This window comes from Palaemon carinicauda, chromosome 8 (assembly GCF_036898095.1).
Source record: "Palaemon carinicauda isolate YSFRI2023 chromosome 8, ASM3689809v2, whole genome shotgun sequence".
Lineage (NCBI taxonomy): Eukaryota > Metazoa > Arthropoda > Malacostraca > Decapoda > Palaemonidae > Palaemon > Palaemon carinicauda.
The window spans coordinates 124,404,676-124,427,101 of record NC_090732.1 but is presented as its reverse complement, the minus strand read 5'-3'; the positions used below and the strand labels follow the sequence as shown (position 1 = coordinate 124,427,101).

At 37.0% G+C, this 22,426-nt stretch overlaps 1 protein-coding gene across 5 annotated transcripts in view; it reads left to right on the top strand.

The window, feature by feature from the left end:
- Positions 1-22,426, top strand: part of Rbcn-3B (WD repeat-containing protein Rbcn-3B) — a 307,575-nt gene that overhangs the window by 212,304 nt on the left and 72,845 nt on the right. For all 5 annotated transcript variants that reach the window (XM_068378881.1, XM_068378884.1, XM_068378883.1 and 2 more), the window contains 3 exons: positions 12,007-12,214; positions 13,361-13,549; positions 17,272-17,410. In XM_068378881.1, the coding sequence (XP_068234982.1) occupies positions 12,007-12,214; positions 13,361-13,549; positions 17,272-17,410 (536 nt within the window). The remainder of the gene's footprint in view (positions 1-12,006; positions 12,215-13,360; positions 13,550-17,271; positions 17,411-22,426) is intronic.

Genomic DNA, 22,426 nt, shown 5'->3' with positions numbered 1-22,426 from the left:
CCCGATTTCCGAAAAGATAAAGTCTTGTCTGACTTGGTGGAAGGACAATATCAGCCTACGAGAGGGTCTTCCCCTGGCAGTTCAGATACCCAACCACGTTCTCTTCTCGGACGCATCGGACTTGGGCTGGGGCGCGACGCTGGACGGTCGGGAATGCTCAGGTCTGTGGAACTCGAGTCAGAGGAGCATGCATATCAACAGCAAGGAGCTTTTGGCGGTTCATCTGGCCTTGATAAGCTTCGAGAATCTCCTTCGAGGCAAGGTGGTGGAGGTAAACTCGGACAACACCACGGCCTTGGCGTACATTTCCAAACAGGGAGGTACCCACTCACTGACTTTGTACGAGATCGCAAGGGACCTGCTCATCTGGTCAAAAGATCGAGGCATCTCCCTAGTGACGAGGTTCATCCAGGGCGACTTGAACGTCCTAGCAGATTGTCTCAGTCGGAAAGGTCAAGTAATTCCAACCGAATGGACCCTCCACAAGGATGTGTGCAAGAGACTTTGGACGACTTGGGGTCAACCCACCATAGATCTCTTTGCAACCTCGCTGACCAAGAGGCTCCCAATCTATTGCTCTCCAGTCCCGGACCCAGCAGCAATACATATAGATGCCTTCCTCCTAGATTGGTCACATCTAGATCTTTACGCATTCCCACCATTCAAGATTGTCAACAAGGTACTGCAGAAATTCGCCTCTCACGAAGGGACAAGGTTGACGTTAGTTGCTCCCCTCTGGCCCGCGAGAGAATGGTTCACCGAGGTACTTCGATGGTTAGTAGACGTTCCCAGAAGTCTTCCTCTAAGAGTAGACCTTCTACGTCAACCACACGTAAAGAAGGTACACCAAAGCCTCCACGCTCTTCGTCTGACTGCCTTCAGACTATCGAAAGACTCTCGAGAGCTAGAGGCTTTTCGAAGGAGGCAGCCAGTGCGATTGCTAGAGCAAGGAGAGCGTCTACCATTAGAGTCTACCAATCGAAGTGGGAAGTCTTCCGAGACTGGTGCAAGTCAGTTTCCGTATCCTCGACCAGTACCTCTGTAGCCCTAATAGCTGATTTTCTCTTATACCTGAGAAAAGTACGATCCCTTTCAGCTCCTACTATCAAGGGCTACAGAAGCATGTTGGCCTCGGTCTTCCGGCATAGAGGCTTAGATCTTTCCAACAATAAAGATCTGCAAGACCTCCTTAAGTCTTTCGAGACCTCTAAGGAGCGTCGTTTGGCTACTCCTGGGTGGAATTTAGACGTGGTCCTAAGATTCCTCATGTCAGACAGGTTTGAGCCCTTACAGTCAGCCTCCCTGAAAGATCTCACTCTTAAGACTCTTTTCCTGGTATGCTTAGCCTCGGCTAAAAGAGTCAGTGAGCTTCATGCCTTCAGCAAGAACATCGGGTTTTCGTCAGAAAAAGCTACTTGTTCTCAGCAACTTGGCTTCCTAGCCAAAAATGAGCTACCTTCTCGTCCTTGGCCTAAATCTTTCGATATTCCTAGCTTATCGGAGATCGTAGGCAATGAACTAGAAAGAGTCTTATGCCCTGTTAGAGCTCTTCAGTTCTACTTAGCTCGTACTAAACCTTTACGAGGCCAATCTGAAACGTTATGGTGTTCGGTTAAGAAACCATCTTTGCCTATGTCAAAGAATGCTTTGTCATATTTTATCAGATTGTTAATACGAGAAGCTCATTCACACTTGAGTGAGGAAGACCGATCTTTGCTTACGGTTAAGACGCACGAGGTTAGAGCCGTAGCAACTTCCGTGGCCTCTAAGCAAAATAGATCTCTGCAAAGTATCATGGACGCAACCTATTGGAGAAGCAAGTCAGTGTTCGCGTCATTTTACTTGAAAGATGTCCAGTCTCTTTACGAGAACTGCTACACACTGGGACCATTCGTAGCAGCGAGTGCAGTAGTGGGTGAGGGCTCAACCACTACAAATCCCTAATTCCATACCCTTTTAATCTGTCTCTTGAAATGTTTTAATGTTGTTTTTATGGGTTGTCCGGAAGGCTAAGAAGCCTTTCGCATCCTGGTTGATTTGGCGGGTGGTCAAAGTCATTTCTTGAGAGCGCCTAGATTAGGGGTTTGATGAGGTCCTGTTGTATTGGTTGCAGCCTTTGATACTTCAGCTCCTAGGGGTCTGTCAGCATCCTAAGAGGATCGCTGGGCTCCGTAAGGAAGACGTACTTACAAGGCAGAGTAATCGTCTAAGTCGACTTCCTTACCAGGTACCTATTTATTTTGGTTTTGTTATATTGATAACTGCCAAAATGAATTAAAAAACTCTTAGCTTATACGATGTAAACATATTTAACTCTGGTCTCTACCCACCTCCTTGGGTGTGAATCAGCTATTATATATTCACCGGCTAAGTTAAATATTTAAAAATGATATTTTAATTATAAAATAAATTTTTGAATATACTTACCCGGTGAATATATAAATTAAACGACCCTCCCTTCCTCCCCAATAGAGACGCAGTGGGATGAGAAGAAATTGAGTCTTTGTTTACATCGAGAGTGGTATCTGGCCGACAGTTGGCGCTGGTGGGCACACCCGCAACCTGTATAGCGATCGCTGGCGAGTTTTTATTGTATGTGTCTGTCGAGCAACAGAGTTGCAGCTATTATATATTCACCGGGTAAGTATATTCAAAAATTTATTTTATAATTAAAATATCATAATTATGAAAAATCTTGTGCAACATGCATAAAGAACGAACTGAACGACAATGCCGGAGATTAATATCAAGATTAGGAATAAGAAATTTAATGGACCACAAGTTTTTGTCCAACCAATTAAGACAAGAATCTTTGCTTCGTTGCGAATCTCCTTTCGACGCACCATCGGTGCCATCACCTCTGGACCTGACGTTGTCAGTTAAGGGAAATAACCATCTACAGCCTCCTTTGGCTCCCAGTCTATTCCCTACAACATTGTCATTGGCAATGGCTTTGGCTAGTCCTGCTCGTCTTAAGAAGACGAAAAAGAAGAGAGATATCCCTTCAATGCAGTTTACCGACTTTTCAGAAGCATGACAAGTTTGTCATTCGCTCTCCCAAGGATCCACTCTCTCCAGTTGACAAGAGGTGTAGTACAACATTCTCAGAAGACAGATTTTTTCTCCACAGAGAGATTTACTGTACAACAATAGCTTCAAGAGATGTCGCTCATTCTCTCAAACTTAATAAGCCATCACCTTTTGCTCACACTCTCTTATGAGATCGTGCTCAACTGTACACATATGGATTCTTCAGAATTTGAATACAGTGAATCCTCGTTTATTGCGGTAGTAGGTTCCAGACCCAACCGCGATAGGTGAAAATCTGCGAAGTAGTGTCACCATATTTACGTATTTATTTAACATGTATATTCAGACTTTTAAAACCTTCCCTTGTACGTAGTACTGTTAACAAACTACAGTGAACCCTCGCTACTTCGCGGTTCGACAATCGCGGATTCACCACTTCGCGGGGTTTTTCCATAACCCATATATATATACATATCGCGGATTTTCCGGAAAATTTGAAAATACCGCGAAATCTGAAGACAACCAAATACGATATTTTGTTTCCTGTAATTCCATTAATATTGTAATTAGTAATATCTGCTCTTACTGATTGTTCATTGCATTACATATGATATATAATTCAGCACAGAAAGAAATAAAACACGAAAAGAGAATGTGATCATACGATAATGTACTGTATACAGTACGTAGTAAAATTAAATCGAACATGAAACGCAAATCAGATGCAGTCATACAATACGTATTAGAATGGTGTACAGTAAGGCTGCTGTTGACTACTACTGTACGTACAGTACTACAAATGTAATGGATGTGCTTCTTTTCCATGAATCTTTTGTATGTATACGTACGTAGTACTGCATCCAATAATATTCTTTGTTGTAAAAATCACATTTCGAATAAGCGTACGAGAGAGAGAGAGAGAGACACACACACATCCTACAGTACAACAAAAGCGTAAAATAGCGTACGTAAAGCTGTATTATTATTACAGTACTGTATTGTTATTATTATTATTATTGTTGTTGTTGTTAATAAAATTATTATTGTTATTATTATTATCATTATTATTATTATTATTACTGTATTACTGTACTGTACTGTATTATCATACGATAATTCAGTACTGTATACAGTACGTAGTAAAATTAAATCGAACATGAAACGCAAATCAGATGCAGTCATACAATACGTATTAGAATGGTGTACAGTAAGGCTGCTGTTGACTACTGTACTACTGTACGTACAGTACTACAAATGTAATGGATGTGCTTCTTTTCCATGAATCTTTTGTATGTTTACGTACGTAGTACAGTACTGCATCCAATAATATTCTTTGTTGCAAAAATCACATTTCGAATAAGCGTACGAGAGAGAGAGATAGAGAGAGAGAGAGACACACACACATCCTACAACAAAAGCGTAAAATAGCGTACGTAAAGCTGTATTATTATTATTGTTATTATTATTGTTATTGTTGTTGTTGTTAATAAAATTATTATTGTTATTATTATTATCATTATTATTATTATTACAGTACTGTACTGTATTATCATTATTTATTATTATTACGGTATTATTAATCTACGTACGTTCGGTATGCGCGGGGCATCTTGGTAACCTACGCATCATAGTACTGTAAGACGGGTTGTGATTGGTTCAAGCGCTGATAGATGACGAATCAGAACTCAAGTTTTGTTATCTAGCCTGTGATTGGTGTTTTGCCATCATCTCCTACCCGCAGCATCTAGGTTCTCGCGGGGCTGGATCGTCCACTTTCTCTTACCGCGTATCGCTGAGTAGACGTTCTTAAGTTTGTGAATCTGTGCTGTGTGCGACTTTTTTAAGTTGAACTTTTTGTTAAATCCTACTGTAATGGCTCCCAAGCGTTCTGCTTCTCTTAAGGCTGGTAGTGAGCTTAAACGCCACCGAAGGATGATGACGATAGCTGAGAAGGTTACGCTTCTCGACATGTTAAAAGATGGTAGAAGTTACGCGGCCGCTGGACGCCATTTTGGCATCAACGAATCTACTGTTCGCTATATCAAGAAGGACGAGGCGAACATTAAAAAGACGGCTGCAATCACCTTTAGCAGATCAGCCAAGCGAGTCATTACAACGCGTAATAAAATGATCGTACGCATGGAAGGTGCTTTAGCTGTGTGGATTGCCGACTGCCGGAAGAAGAACATAGCGTTGGATACGAACACCATCCAAACAAAGGCTTTGAGCTTATATGAGAATTTTGCTGCAAAGGAACCTAAAGACGACGACGGCAACCATGCTGAAGATGATGATGATGCAGATGATCCTCAACCAGGGACATCCACTGATTCCCAGCCTCAGAAACGTTTTTCCGCCAGCAAAGGATGGTTCGCGAAGTTTCAGAAACGCTTCGCCCTGAAAAGCGTTTCCCTGCATGGGGAGTCTGCTTCCGCTGACACTGCCGCTGCTGAAACTTACGTGAACCAGACGTTCAAGAATATTATCGCCGAAGGTGGATACAAGCCGGAACAAGTCTTTAATATGGATGAGACCGGCTTGTTTTGGAAGAGAATGCCGTCGCCAACTTTCCTGTTCAAAGAGGAAGCCAAAGCCTCTGGCTTTAAAGCATTCAAGGATCGCGTTACCCTCGTGATGTGTGGCAATGCTGCTGGATTTTTGCTAAAGCCGGGGCTTATTTATAAGTCGAAAAATCCTCGCGCTTTGAGAAATAAAAATAAGAATCTCCTTCCCGTGTACTGGATGCATAATCAAAAAGCATGGATTACGAAGATGCTGACCTCCAACTGGTTCCATCAGTGTTTTATCCCGCAAGTCAGCAAATATCTCGTAGAGAAGGGCTTGCCATTCAAGATCCTTCTCCTTATGGATAACGCTGGTGGACACGCAACTGACCTGTCGCATGAGGGCATTCAGGTTGAGTTCCTGCCACCCAACACCACGTCATTAATTCAACCGATGGACCAGGGGGTTATCAGGGCGTTCAAGGCCCTCTACACGAAGAACACCTTGGCGGACCTCGTTGCGTGTGTGGATGCTGCCCAAGATGATGAGGATGAAGATTTTAACTTGAAGGCGTACTGGCGGCAGTACACCATAGCCACGTGCCTGCAGAATATTCAGAAGGCACTTCAAGAGATGAAACCTGCAACCGTGAATGCGAGCTGGAAGAAGTTGTGGCCCGAGATTGTTTACGACGACAAGGGATTTACTCCGTCGGAAATCCAACACTCTGCAATACGCAAATCTGTGCAGTTGGCTGCCATAATTGGAGGTGACGGGTTTGGCGACATGACGACTGAAGACGTCGACGAGTTGTTGGACTGCCATTCCCAGCCCCCAACTGACGCAGACCTCGAAGACCTGACGAAATCGGCAAGCGAAGAAGAGAGTGAAACCCAGGAAGAGACCCAAGAAAATGTCGAAGAAACGGGCTTAACATTAGAACGGCTTGCCAAGTCCTGCAACCATGCGCAGGAGTTGAAAGAAATGTTGCAAGAGTGGGACGAGGATATGGTTCGCTCGATGCAATTCTGCAACAAGATCGATGAAGACATGACTCCCTACAAAATGCTCTTGGATCGAAAAAAGAAGCAGCGACAACAACTTCCGATCACAATGTTCTTCCAGCCTCGCAAAAAAGAGCCAGTTCCTCCTGCTAGTACGCCTTCGGAAGAAATTGAAGAAGTTTCCCAGGAAGAAGTTGAAGAGGTGTCCCAGGAAAAGACACCTCTGTCTGAAGAGACGTAAAATACTACCTGGCTGCACAGTATTATTATTATTATTATTATTATTAAATGCTAAGCTACAACCCTAGTTGGAAAAGCAGGATGCTATAAGCCCAGGGGCCCCAACAGGGAAAATAGCCCAGTGAGGAAAGGAAATAAGGAAATAAGGAGATAAGGAAAAATAGAACATTTTAGGAATAGTAACAATATTAAAATAAATATTTCCTATTTAAAATATAAAAACTTTAACAGAACAAGAGGAAGAGAAACTAGATAGAAAAGTGTGCCCAAGTGTACCCTCAAGCAAGAGAACTCTAACCCAAGGCAGTGTAAGACCATGGTACAGAGGCTATGGCACTACCCAGGAATAGAGAACAATGGTTTGATTTTGGAGTGTCCTTCTCCTAGAAGAGCTGCTTACCATAGCTAAAGAGTCTCTTCTACCCTTACCAAGAGGAAAGTAGCCACTGAACAATTACAGTGCAGTAGTTAACCCCTTGGGTGAAGAAGAATTGTCTAGTAATCACAGTGTTGTCAGGTGTATGAGGACAGAGGAGAATCTGTAAAGGATAGGCCACACTATTCGGTGTCTGTGTAGGCAAAGGGAAAGAACCGTAACCAGAGAGAAGGGTCCTATCTAGTACTGTCTGGCCAGTCAAAGGACCCCATAACTCTCTAGCGGTAGTAGAACACATCATCAGCTTCATCATCATCATTTCTACTGTGCAGCAAATTCATCGCCATCATCATTCAAGTTTTTCTTCAACTTCTTTCGTGGTGAGTACAGTAACAATCTTTATTTTTTACTTTAATATTCTTACTGTACAATATTCTTACTGTACATTCTAAAACTGTATTTGTGCCTGTTTTATAGTTTAGTACTGTACGTACTGTATGCATTAAGTTAAAGGGAACGTTTTAAAAGTCTACATGTTGTAACCTATCATAATTTTTTGTTTAAAATTTACATTTACGTACGTAAAACAATCTCTCTCTCTCTCTCTCTCTCTCTCTCTCTCTCTCTCTCATAAATTGTTTTCCTGCTTTGCTATGTACAATACTGTATGTGCTGTACAGTACTGTATGATTTTATATAGATACGGTAAATTATATTTGTAAGGTAACATATTTTGTAAATGCTTTTACTGTAAATACTGTACTGTATCATTATTTATCACTATCATCATGCGCGTTAAATGCCTTGTTTTTTCTGAGCGTGGTTGTTTACTGAGCGTACAGTAAGTTTAGGGTGCTGTAGTACATGCATTAAGTGTTCTGTACATTAAAGGGTGGTTTGTTAACAGTACTACGTACAAGGGAAGGTTTTAAAAGTCCGAATATACATGTTAAATAAATAGGTAAATATGATGTCACTACTTCGCTGATTTTCACCTATCGCGCCCGCGTCTGGAACCTATCTACCGCGATAAACGAGGGTTCACTGTACCCTTTAATGTACAGAACACTTAATGCATGTACTACAGTACCCTAAACTAAAACAGGCACAAATATTAAAGGCGATTTTATATCATGCGTTTCCTAAACATGCCAAAAAGCAGGATAATAAATGGCAACCAATGTTTTGTTTACGTTTATCTCTGATCATAATGAAGAAACAAACGCATTTACACATCTGTGTATAGGTTAGTTTTTGCATCGATTATATTGATTATTCAGTAAAGTATGTTGATTTTGTTATTACCTACCAATGTTTTACTTAATTTTTCTTAGGACTTCCAAATGAAATGTTTTTCTTTATGACGCCGCCTGAAACGACGGTGTAATAAAGTACGCTCAGTAAACAAACGAAGGCATTTAACACGATGAAAGTGATAAATAATGATATTACAGTAAAAGCTTTTAGAAAATATGTTATTACAAATATTATTTACCGTATCTATATAAAATCATACATACGTAGCAAAGCAGGAAAACAATTTACGAGAGAGAGAGAGAGAGAGAGAGAGAGAGAGAGAGAGAGAGAGTTGTTTTACGTACGTAAAAAAAATAGCCCCATTTCATATAAAATAGGTTATTACAAATATTTTACTTTATCATATTACAGTAGTCTGTATAATACTGTAAAGTTCAGTACAGTATGTTGTTGTTATAGTCGTGGCGATGAAATTCTCACGAAACAAAAACACGCCATTCCATTACAACAGCTGATTCATTCTCTCTCTCTCTCTCTCTCTCTCTCTCTCTCTCTCTCTCTCCGTGTAATACAATACTTACATATAGATGAAGAAACTAAAATTAGTTTTCTTAGTGTCAATTAAATAAGAAACGAAAAAATTATGCCGAGTTTACATTCATTTCAATCGTTGCTAAAAATACGGCATCCGATTTCATCAGCAAACCACTATTTTTTGGGAAACTTCATTTTATTCTAGAAAATTGCTACTCTTTAAATAGTTAATTGCACACTAAGAAAGCATATACTTTTGTTTTTAAATTTCGGGTGTGTTTTAAAAATCGAGTATTGTTGACTTCTTTTTGTTTTACTTTTGGCTGTGATTAGATCAGCTGACGTCTAGCTGCCGCTCTTGAGAGTGTACGAATACACTAACAAAGTATCGTTTATACCATTTCTTAACTTATTCAAACCGTCTACAGTATACAGTTGATATTACATAAGCACCAATGTGTTATAACCTATAAAATTTTTTTGTTTATTACATTTAAAATAACACACACACACACATACACTCTCTCTCTCTCTCTCTCTCTCTCTCTCTCTCTCTCTCTGGGCTACTTTTCACTACCTCCCATTCCTTACCTCTCTCTATCTCTCTAACAAATGATGTCTTTGTTGCTCCTCAAAGTTTCATTTATATTGAAAATCAATCATGATTCAATTTTCCTTACTTTCTCCTATCTCGCACCATCGGTCACATCGCGGTATTTTCGAAATTTCCGGAAAATCCGCGATATATGTATATACATGCGTTATGAAAAAAATACGCGAAGTGGTGAATCCGCGATGGTCGAACCGCGAAGTAGCGAGGGTTCACTGTATTTTCCTTTTTGTATGTGCTCTTCAATTGGAGTGCATGCTGCTAATTTTAAGCATTCACTTTCTTGTACATGCGTCACTGATGGCTTACTTTCTGAAGAGTACATGCACTTTCCACTTAGCTCACATTCATCATACATATTGCATTCACAAGCTCACACACACCCATCTATTCGCGTGCAGGCGCTTTCACCTTTTGGACGCAGTCAACTGGTTGCTCGCAAGCTGATCACGTGTACTACCCTGTCAAACCCATTAGCATTATAGCATGCTCTTCTGCTGGCTCTTTCTCTTTTGCGGGCGTATGATCTACAGATCGTGAACACTACTGTTTGCACACACTCCCCATTTATCTCAAACTCTCTGATGCGCACTTGACAAAATACGAACGCGTAGGTAAGCTGCGATCAAAGGAATGAGTTTATCAGAGACAAACAGTACTATGAAGGGAGAGGATATGTAACAGCTTCTCACCTACCTTCCTCCTTAGATTCCTAGACTGGGTTAAGTCTGTTTGGGGTGCAGCTATCTATGTTTATCTACGGATACGTCCCTGATTATTCACTATATCTTAGGGTAGTCGTTCCAGGGGTTAGAACCCTGTGATACCTGACGGTAATTCTAATGTAATATCACTCGCAGAAATATTATACTGTAGGAAGCTGCCGGAAGGAACTTTCATCAGGACGACATGGCTATCTCGCCCAAAAATAGATTTTTCCTACGTCAAAATCCGTTTATTTGCTGAAATGTTACCAAAATATTACTTCATGTGAGTTTGAATGATCTCATTTGTTGATGTCCTCTAATGCTGCTGCTGCTCCTAAGATATCTTGTAATACTCCTCAGTTTTCTAATATTTTCACAAACATGGTGGTAAATTGAAGTCTTAGGTAGAAGTAAGGTTTATAAATTTATCTTCTCGTTTGCTGTCTTATGTCTCACAGAAGCATTTATTAATTGATAATAAAGGTCAGCACTGAATTTTACTCTTTCCCAAGAGTCCCTGGTGAGTGGCAGCAAGAAGTTATTGAATTCAGGATTTTCACTTGGTTGACTTAAAGAGATGTTGGTTATGGGTAATTGTATAGGGAGTTTAGTTGAAATGTCCTGTTTCTACGTTTGGTGGTAGGGGTGTTATCGAGTCTTACTGAAGAAAAGTTTCCGAACCACCAGAAGCTTGACCTTAAATTGGATATCTTCAGTTATGTTTCTCTCTAGTTGGGACAGTTTCAGATGCCCAGAAGCACTCTGATCAATTCTTCTTGTTTGGGTGCCATTTTGATTAATTGCAGTGTGATTTGGAACTTCTGATTGAGAAGCAAAGTTAAAAGCTTGTAGGCCATGGTAATCAGTACTAGGAACAGAATTTAACCAGTCTGTATTGAGCATTAAAATCACTAAATTTATTCAAAAGAGATAATTTTAACATCTTCTGGTATCTGAACCATGATCTTAGGAAGGCAATGAAAAATGGAATCTACTAAATTTTGTTTATGATAAATATAGCAAAAATAAAAGTTGCCATGCGAGCCCAAATCCTTCATGACTTATATAACATAACATCTACATTAATAACAGGCCTTATAAAAAGCTGAGCAATCGTTTGCCATCCACTTCCCTTCCTCTGGCCTTAGAAAGGGCCTCTTGTTTAAATAAAGATTACTGGTTTCTTGAAACTTCGAATGAGGAGCTTTAGAAGTACCTTATTTTGGTAACCAGTCTAAGCAAAATGGAATATGGTACTGTCTGAAGGCAATGGAAAAGTCTTGTGTTACCATGTATCCCCAAATGTTACAATACATTGAACGGCACTGGCACGGTATTAAACTAACTTGTCCAGGATTTTGCGCTGTGCATGTAGCTCCAGACAGTAAAAGAAGGAAAACAAAAGATAATTTATAAGTCTTTAAAGGATATTAATTTGCTATGTAAACATTCAAAGTATATGATTTATAGATGTGAATAAAATTGAAATAAAACTACTGTAATAGAATTTTAATGAAATACTACTGTGTAAAATGATAAAATATTCTACCAATTTATATATATATATATATATATATATATATATTATATATATATATATAATTTATATATATATATATATATATATATATATAATTTATATATATATATATATATATATGTACATACATACATACATACATTATTTTTAATTTTTGTATTGGCAGTAGCTTTATAATAAACTGATGATATATTTCTTTTCAGACAAAGTTCGAAATCTAACCAGAATTCAGTTAGCAATCACGAAGATGAATTTTCAAAACAGCAGTCTGTGATTAAGCAGGGTTGGTCGACTCTAACTGCACTTCATACAGTATTATTACCGGATTGTGTCGTAGCCACAGGGGCTACCAAATATCAGCCACCCATGGTGGAAATTCTTGCGCGTAGATGGCAAGATCGTTGTCAGGAGGTAAAGCTAAAACATTTCATTATACTGTACTCTTCTTGATAGATTTCTCATTATAATTGATGACTTTTTTTTTAGAGTGTATTACAAGTGTTAGAAAGTGATTTAATGCAACAACTTAATTACTAAACAAATTAGTTTAGGAAACCGTCTTTACAGATTTTAAGGTGTTTAAAATTTCCCCTGAATAACACTTAACTTGATACGATAGCTTTCTTTTAAACGAATTTTATATCTTTTCACTTGTAAAAGAAGTCTTATTGTGCTATGTATACTACAGCACTTTATTCCCAATTTTTATTGTAGCAGAAGAATAGTTACAGTCATATAGTACCTTGTGTTTTTAATCCTGGGCTTTTGTATGATTAAATTTACAGTTACTGTACTTTATTTATCACCAACTTGTTTATTATTATTATTATTATTATTACTTACTAAGCTACAACCCTAGTTGGAAAAGCAGTATGCTATAAGCCCAGGGGCTCCAACAGGGAAAATAGCTCAGTGCAGAAAGGAAAAAAGGAAAATAAAATATTCTAAGAAGAGTAACAACAATAAATATCTCCTATATAAACTATAAAAACTTTAACAAAACAAGAGGAAGAGAAATAAGATAGGAGAGTGTGCTCAAGTGTACCCTCAAGCAAGAGAACTCTAACCCAAGACAGTGAAAGGCCATGGTACAGAGGCTATGGCACTACCCAAGACTAGAGAACAGTGGTTTGATTTTGGAGTGTCCTTCTCCTAGAAGAGCTGCTTACCATAGCTAAAGAGTCTCTTCTACCCTTACCAGGAGGAAAGTGGCACTGAACAATTACAGTGCAGTAACCCCTTGGGTGATGAAGAATTGTTTGGTAATCTGTGTTGTCAGGTGTATGAGGATAGAGGAGAATATGTAAAGAATATGCCAGACTATTCAGTGTGTATGTAGGCAAAGGGAAAATGAACCGTAACCAGAGAGGAGGATCCAATGTAGTACTGTCTGGCCAGTCAAAAGACCCCATAACTCTCTAGCGGTAGTATCTCAACGGGTGGCTGGTGCCCTGGCCAACCTACTACCTACTTAGGCAGTGTAATGCAAAAGTTATATTTTACTATTTTCATTATTACTTATAGATGATAAAATTTGATGTAGAATATTAATTTCAGGTGAGAGAAGCAGCTCAAGCTCTGTTAAAAACGGAATTAACTCGAATGGGTCCAGAAGGGCGACAGAAATTAGTGGAAACATGGTCTCCTCACTTACCAACGCACACTGAGCCTCTCCCAACTGGTCCTACTCCGTATACAAATCATGAGCCCCCAAATACTCCACGACCAGATCAGCCTTCTTCCAAGGTAAGAAAAGAAAACTTTGATTTATTTTATTTCTTTGAACCTCCCCTGATGTTCATTTTACTTCTCTAAAGCTCCTTTTATGGACGTTTACCCCCAAAAACTTGTCGAAAAAGTGATGAAACAATATATCGGTTAATGGTAAGTAGCACGCTAAGAGTTTCCCCTTCTTAAATTTCTCCATCGCAGTTGTTTCTTCAAGAAGTATCCCTTTTCAGATTGTGATAAGTGTTTCTTGCATTTTAAGTTAGCTTACATGCTTGATTGGTTAGCATTGCTGCACAGGAAAAGCCCGGGGTTTTGAATAACTATTGTGAAGGATTCGATATCTCATGGTTCCCCAATAAAAATATGTTCAGGTTAGTGCAGTGCAATAATACTCCACCCTACGTTATTAATTTGTGTCAAGAGATCTGATGTAAGTTGATTTTCTCCTTATGAAGTGGCTTATATGTTCCTTATACAGTATATACATGTATGGAATGCAAAAAATGTATATACTATGCAATATTAACTTGAAAAATTACCGAATCGAACAAAACCAAAATGGCCAACCTCTTCCAAAACTAAAATCCACAATACTGGAAAAAGAACAAATGCCCAGTACTGAAATAAACTGTCAAAACAAACTATGGTACTTAACATTGGTAAAGGTGAAGTAGCAACGTCAGTCATGTTGAATTAACGACAATCACTTGCGAAAAACACCGAACAAAATAATTAACGACTTAGCGGGCAAGTCCAAAACAGAAGGATGACCTGGAGGCCGCGAGTAGTAGGTGTCGGTGGGGTAGTCCAACTGTGTTCGCTAGGGCCTGTCACGGCCCTCCTCTTTGATGAAGGGATTATCTAAATGGAAGACAGCCTGTGAATAGTGGTTTTCACACGCCCTTGTTGTATACACGACACCCACAAGGTGACCGCGCGAGGGTAGTAACCTCTGCATTCCATGCTTTTATCTTTCTCTAGTATATTTGGAAGATTTATATTAGAAAAGTGTAAAGAAGGACCCTTTTCACTGGCCGTCACAGGTCGACCCAGAAAATGTATATACTATACAACTTGCCATCATTTTGTAAAACCCAGATGTATATATTAATAATCTTCCATGTGAAGTACAGTTCTGTACAGAATAGCACTTCCTCATTAATGTACAATATAGAAACCAACATAGGGTCGGGTAAAATATCATAAAGTGGATTTTAGTTTTGTATTCAGTAAGGATGAGGGACATAAAATCAGAACTGATGTATGTTGAACTAACATAAAAGTGTGTTATTACTGAACTTTAGTAGATGAATCTCACGAAAGAGGCTAATGTATATATAAGATTATCATTTTTAAATCTTCTCCAATGCAAGCTCAGCCTTTGTACGAGCTTAGATAAAATTCTTTCAACGTTGTTAGATAATTGGATGGACCAGTTATATTCCTTTCTTATTTGAAACTCAAGTTGACAGATTAAGAGCTGTCTATTCTGGGGAATGTTTGGTGTTTTGATTGATATTATCCTTTCAGTACTTTGTGTTGGGATTTATATTCTCAACTGATAAGACTGGTAAAAGTAGTATGGTAATTTCAAGTTTTTATTTTTATAGAAGACATCGGGTTTAGGAAAGGAAAGGGAATTTATTTGCTTTTTCATTAAGAGAAAAATTTCTAATGCAGGAGTAATATTCGTTTGCCATGTCTTCAAGTATGCGGTATGTTTTATACCAATTCCGAGTATGAAGGCTTAGTAAAGTCTTCACAGATATCTTTTAAGTTCAGTTTATGTACACAGTCTGGGTCAGTTTTCAACTTATCTCAGTTGTGTACCTTCCTCTCCTTTTGCTTTGTTACTGCTGATTTGATTTCCTATTCTCACACTTTTGTTGGAGTATAATATGTAGTTGGACTTGTATTTTGGAAGGTTCTATTATTTAAAGGAGCTTTTTATTTTGTATAAAGAGAACAGCTTCTCATCCATTCAGCCAAGTTAAAGAGTATAGTGAGCACTTGGAGTGGTGATGGCTGGGAACTTTAGATTCTGCTGACAAGTTTGGACATGAACTCTTCGTTTTATAAATACTGTACAGTATACTATATGAAGCATTTGTGCTCCTTTTTTAACTGAATGGAAACCAATTACCATACCAAGCTGGAAAACTTTGCTGGTTGTCCATGCAGTGAACTTGAATAAGAAGCCCTGAGCCAGAAATAATGGATCTATCAATTTACGATAGGGATATATCTCCATTTAAGGATTATTTAATGCTCTCTCTTTATCCTTTTATTTTAATCCATCGTTCATAGCAATTCAGAAATTTATTGAGCCCTTGATGGTAAATAAGGATCTGTAACTTTATAGTATGGTATAGAAGGTTTAGATTTTTATTTTATTCAAGGTTTCTATGTATATTTTATTTTTTACCTAGGCTCATTAACCACTTGAATTTTCTTTCTTTACTCCATCATTAACCAAAATTTAGAAATATATTGAGCCCTTAAAGGTAAATGATGAGCTATGTTTGTAGAATATGATAGAGGAGGTTTGAATTTTTCTTTCCTAAGGTTATGTCTACTTTGTCTTTTACTTAGAACCTAGGATAATGGAGCTCTGTCAAGGAATTGGTAAGACAATCGCCATACAAATGATACATGGGTAACTTTCAAAGCATGGGATGTTACACTTCTCCTTCAATGGTTGCTGTTATATGTCAAACTGAAGTATAATAGACCTATCTAAAGCTTGATTGAAGGTCTTCAGTCCCAAAAAAGTATAGGTACTATCAATGGATCTGAAATAGAACTAGAGCAAATCAGTTAAATCTATTTTCTCCAGAATGAGAGCTAGACTATACAACTGTTTATATTTAAGGGAATACGAGCTTCTGTATAACTAAAAGGCTGTCTAACCAAATTTGGAATAATGTAAGAAAATTACTGGGAAAATCTACCCTGCCCTGTTAAAAAGTAAAAAAAGCCTCAGAAATAATAGGTCAACATTTTGCAAATAAAGTATTGTGTATTGAGTATATCTCAATATATCATAGATTTTCAACTAATTTGAATCAATACAGTGACTGTTTAGGGGCCTTCCAGCACAGTTGAAATAATGCTTTATCAAACCTGTTTGTAACATTGCTTGCATAACAATTATAGGGCATTGTCTTAAGCAGTTCTTAAGATGCCATTTGTGATATCTCTTTGATCTCCAATATGGGACCACTACCTGTTAGCAAAGACCAGTCTTTCAGATCTCGGGTATAGAATCATGGAGATTTTCCTCTACAGAATACATATTCTTTACCATAGTACTCATTCCTCCATGGTTGACTTATGCTGCAAAAAAAAAAAAATGTATACACTTTATAATCAGGTTTCCATCATTTTGTATGCTGGCTTTTAATTTTAAAGATTTTCAATACTACTGGTTAGTATATTGTGGAATTTTATGTGGATATTGTGTTAGTTAATTGAGAATTTTGAATTAAAATCTTGTATATCCTATAATTTAAAGAAACTGTCCTATTGAAATATTAATTCTTGAAAGCTTTATTGACATTCACTCTGTAGCACAGTTATGATGATAGTTTGTCCACATGAGAAAAAGCAAACCAACATGCATACAGTCTTTTTACAGTTGAGCCATGAAGTAGTTAGGTATTATTATTATTATTATTATTATTATTTTAATTCTCAGCCAAGAGTTTGACTGACCCAAGTATAATACTGATTTTCAGAATACTGTTGGCAATAGCCCAGTACATACTGCTACAAATGGTGGGAATGTTGTAAGTGGGAATAGTGGTACCAACAATGAGCGTCCAATGGAGCCCCATCCCCACTTAGATGAAGATCATTATGATGAAGAGATGGATGGTAAGTAGTTTGCCTTCTGTTACAAGTTCTGGTTGGTCAAGGATTACCATATTGTAAATTTTTAAGATGTTTATAATTTTTTTTTTTATTAATTTGGTAAAGACCATTAATCTAAGTGTTACTGTTACAGAGCTTTGACTGCTGTATACACACTAAATGTATACAAAATTAATGTTACGGGGCTTAAACTTATCTTTATGATTTTCTGTGTGAATGTATTGTTTCACTGATTAAGGCAACTCAGTTCTATGGTAGAGACTTTATGTGTAGAGAAAGAATGAAATTATTTATGTTAAAATTACAGTACTAAGTATTGTTTGGACTTTTCAGGAAACTAATCATCTTAACCCCATTTATTTTATTTTTCCCCATTTTGCATTTCTTTATGTATATTGATGTACTTTTACTGGTATAATTAACTGGAATGCTTTTATTGTGTATAAAAGACAAAAAGATTACATATGTAGGAAACCTTTCTAAAATATTAGTTTGTTTTCTGCAATTTCTAATCATCCCTCTAGCAAAAACTCTTTAACACAAACTCCTGTCTCCCAACTACTTTACCAACAAGCCAATCAGTATCTTTCCCCACCTGTGTTCCTGTTCAAGCACAAACTTTCATATTATCAAGTACTCTGCTATTTCAAATAGTTGTCAGACCTCGAGTACTATATAGTTACAGAACGTTTTAGATATATAGTTACAAAGCATTTCAAACTCTATTATATTTTTAAATGCATTTTAGTAACAGTCAAGTTCCTTTATGCCACAATTTTTTACAGAATTTCACTTTATCTTAAGCCTTAGGTCAGTAATATTATTATGAAATATATAACAAGGCAACTAAATTTAATTTCCACATTCTTAAAGAGCTAGATATCAAAATTGGTTTTTAAGTAAGAGGTAAAAGTCATATCATGATAAAGTTAAAGAAGCTAAGCTGCTAGGTGTTATTTGGTATAAGGAACAGATGAGATGAAATAAAAAGGTTAAAAGCAGTGCAGCTTTCAGCCAATAGTATGTAATAAGGAACCTTCTTACTATATACACTGTACTCCACAAGGCCCACTACAAGTGGCAGTTCTCCATGATGATAAGCGTTATTTTAAATCCCATAGTTATAAATCAGACCATGACAGCAGCATACTAAATGACTGATAATATAAATAAAACAGGCCTTAGATATTTCTCTAACTTTGATAATGCAAACAAATGTAGAATGCAGGAAATTGATTTTGTAACTAGAAGGAAGATTATATAGTTGTTTCTCTGAAGTTGCATCTTTGAAAGTGTCCCAAGTACAGAAGAAATAAAGAGAGATGAAACATCACCAAGTAATAGTACATGTTTTTTCAATGTAGATGATTTTTCTATGTCCTTACTACACACAAACCTTTTATTATTTGTGCTTTAATTCCCAATAAGCCAAGGTGAGCCTCTTACATTGCATGGGCAAAGAACAGACTTCACTTGTAAGGATTTACATTGTCATATAATTCACATATTGAAATGCTCTCATTCACCCAACTCTATTGCTTATAAGTAGCTCATTTATTGAGATATAGATGGTATTCTACAGAAGTTTTGCTTGTGGCACCAGGAAATTAACCTGGTCCATGGGGTTTCTCTAGTTACAGTACTCTGAGTGTAGATTTAGATGCTCTTTAATGCATTGGCCCACAGCTAGAGGCTCTGCCTTCAGAATCTGGTAGTCTGCATTCTCCAAAGAAATGGCAAAAACACATTGGAAGCAATCTTTTTTTTACCTTTAATCACTTGCAACATCGTTTTCAGTTAAAGCAATTCAGATTTTTTTTTACTCAATAACTTAACCACCTAGTCAGATTAAGTGTTATCTGGTGCTGGAGAACTTTCCTTTGGTAGAGGAATAGGACATCACATAAAGATTCATGTGGGCACTAAATGCCTCGTATGTATGTATGTATGTATGTATGTATGTATGTATGTATGTATGTATGTACTGGCTTTTGAGTCCCTCATAAAAAACTACAATACTAGACATCATTGATGAGCCAGCTTGAATGGATTGAAGGTTGGCTGACAAACAGAAAATGGAGAAGTCTCAGAGTGGGTAGCTGTTACAAGCGGAGTACCTTAAGGATCTGTCCTTGGCCCATTCTTATTTCTGATTTACATATTGGGCTCCAATTATTCATAAGGATTTAGATAGACTGGAAGCCGTACAAGCTATGGCCACCAAACTAGCCCTAACTCTAAGACAATTTTGACATAGATGGAGAATGGAACGTATGAATGTATTTGATCTAAAAACTCAACTACTAAAGGGAGAGTTAATAAAGGTATTGAAATTTCTTGAAGGAATAACAAATGTAGACTACAAAAGCCTCTTCACATTTAGCACATATCAGTCCAGAAGTAATGGATACAAACTGGAATTGAAAAGATACAGCACCACTCAATGTGATAATTTCTTAACATACAAAATATCAAATACATGGAGCAAACTTTCAGTACACGTAGTGAGTAATATGGTAAATGAGTTCAAGAATAAGTTAGAAAAGATCATAAAAACTCTCTAAACAAGTTAATTCCCCTGTGCAAGAACAAATGGTGTCTTTGCGGATGAACTAAAATGTTTTTGTGACATCTGAAAATCCTAATAACACTCTCTCTCTCTCTCTCTCTCTCTCTCTCTCTCTCTCTCTCTCTCTCATATGCATAGCTATATTTTTTGTAAATTTGTTACAAGCCAGATTTTGCTCCTAGTTGAGTATTGGTTAATCATACTTAATACAGTATGAATAATAGATTTGTATGAGTTTTTTTTTAGTTATAAAGCTGTAGTACTTTACTTTCCTCCAAAAATAAGAACATCACATTACAATGGAAGTGATTTATTCATGTACATAAATTTAATGAAAACAGTTTGATTTGAGATAGTGTACATGTCATGATGATGACGAGTCTCAGTTTTTTTTTATGTAAACACAAAAATCTGTTAGTTCCTCTGTAATACCATTTATAATTTATGTTGAGAAATTCAATTGATAGAAAATATCTAGACAATATACAAAATCAGGGTGACCAGTGAAAGAGTGAATATTGTTTGACGGATCTATAAAATCTTACTGGCGCATTTTGCTTGCCATCAGAGGTTGTTTCCTCATAAACCACAAAGTAGAAATTAGGACACATTCTCGCCAGGGTTTTTGAAGAGAATGTATGTTATATTAGTAGTAGAATTAATAAAATTTGTTAATGAAGCTGCTCTTCAGAGAGATTTAGTTTATAGTATATGTTTTTGTTTCAATGATATATTTTATTTTTAGATAATAGAATTTATACTTAAGAGATTTTACTTTTATCATTTTATTCTATCTGTAATTTTAGTATTTACTAATTGTTTTCTATTTTTATATGATTTTTGTACTAACATTTGTTCGTGCAAGGTTTTTCACATTGGTGTCAATGGCCCTGACAGAATATTTTTATATTGATATTTTTATTAAAATTATAGTGAATAAGAATGAAGATTACTGTATGCCTAGTTCTATAACAGCTTAAGAATTTTTAGAATTCACATTTGAGTTGTTGATGTCAAGAGTTGTTTTATTGTTCCAGGTGAGCATTGACAATAAACTAATAATACTTTCCATCTCAAAATTCCAAATAACTTTTCCATATTTTTTCAACCATTAAAATTAAGGCACAATATCCAAAGAAATAAAGATAGGGAGTTATCAGTAGCATAATTCTGCTTTTCATTTGTGGGACGTTCATTTTATCTTTATTTGTGAAATATAGCCATTGAGCAAACTTTCTTCCAAATACCTGTACTTTGGAATATAATTTTTTATCCTACGCACTTGCCCATCATCAGGGTGCTTACTTTTCCTCTTGTGAAAGACTTCTGATTGTATTGAAAAAGTTGTTTTGTTTATGTTTTATGTCATATTATTATTATTATTATTATTATTATTATTATTATTATTTGCTAAGCTACAACCCTAGTTGGAAAAGCAGGATGCTATAAGCCCAGGGGCCCCAACAGGGAAAATAGCCCAGTGAGGAAAGGAAACAGGGAAAAATGAGATATTTAAGATCAGTAACAACATTAAAATAAATATTTATTATATAAACTATAAAAACTTTAACAAACAAAAGGAAGAGAAATTAAGAATAGTGTGCCTGAATGTACCCTCAAGCAAGAGAACTCTAACCCAAGACAGTGGAAGACCATGGTACAGAGGCTATGGCACTACTCAAGACTAGAGAACAATGGTTTGATTTTGGAGTGTCCTCCTCCTAGAAGAGCTGCTTACCATAGCTAAAGAGTCTCTTCTACCCTTACCAAGAAGAAAGTAGGCACAGAACAATTACAGTGCAGTAGTGAACCTCTTGGGTGAAGAAATATTGTTTGGTAATCTCAGTGTTGTCAGGTGTATGAGGACAGAGGAGAATCTGTTAAGAATAGGCCAGACTATTCGGTGTATGTTTGGGCAAGGGAAAGCACCGTAACCAGAGAGAAGGATCCAACATAGTACTGTCTGGGAAATATTTTTTTCAGAATGTTTATATTATATACATTGAAACTGGGTACCTTCATTGTGTTTTACCAAATCTTAATTAATAAAATTGTTGTCGGTATGACTGTAACCATACAACTACATGCTTGTTATTTTACTAACTCTTAATTACTTGATAAGTGCAGAAGACCCCTTAGCTGAATTTCAATTTTCAGAAAATCTTTCGTAAAACCTCCTAACACTAAAAATAAGAATTTATGCCTGTTGTTTCGTCAATGTCAGCACCCCCTTTGCAGCATCAGTTGATATGATATTTTCTTTATCTTAGGAACCGTACAAATCATTGATGTGGTATGATTGTACATTTTAACCAGGTCTGCCATATGCGTACCTTCTTCCTGCTTCTCGATTATTTCTCTTTTTTTTTTTTTTTTTTTTTTTTTTTTTGCTTCTACAGTAATCATCTTTTATTGCTGGCTTTCTTAATTATCTAGGGGACCATTGTCTT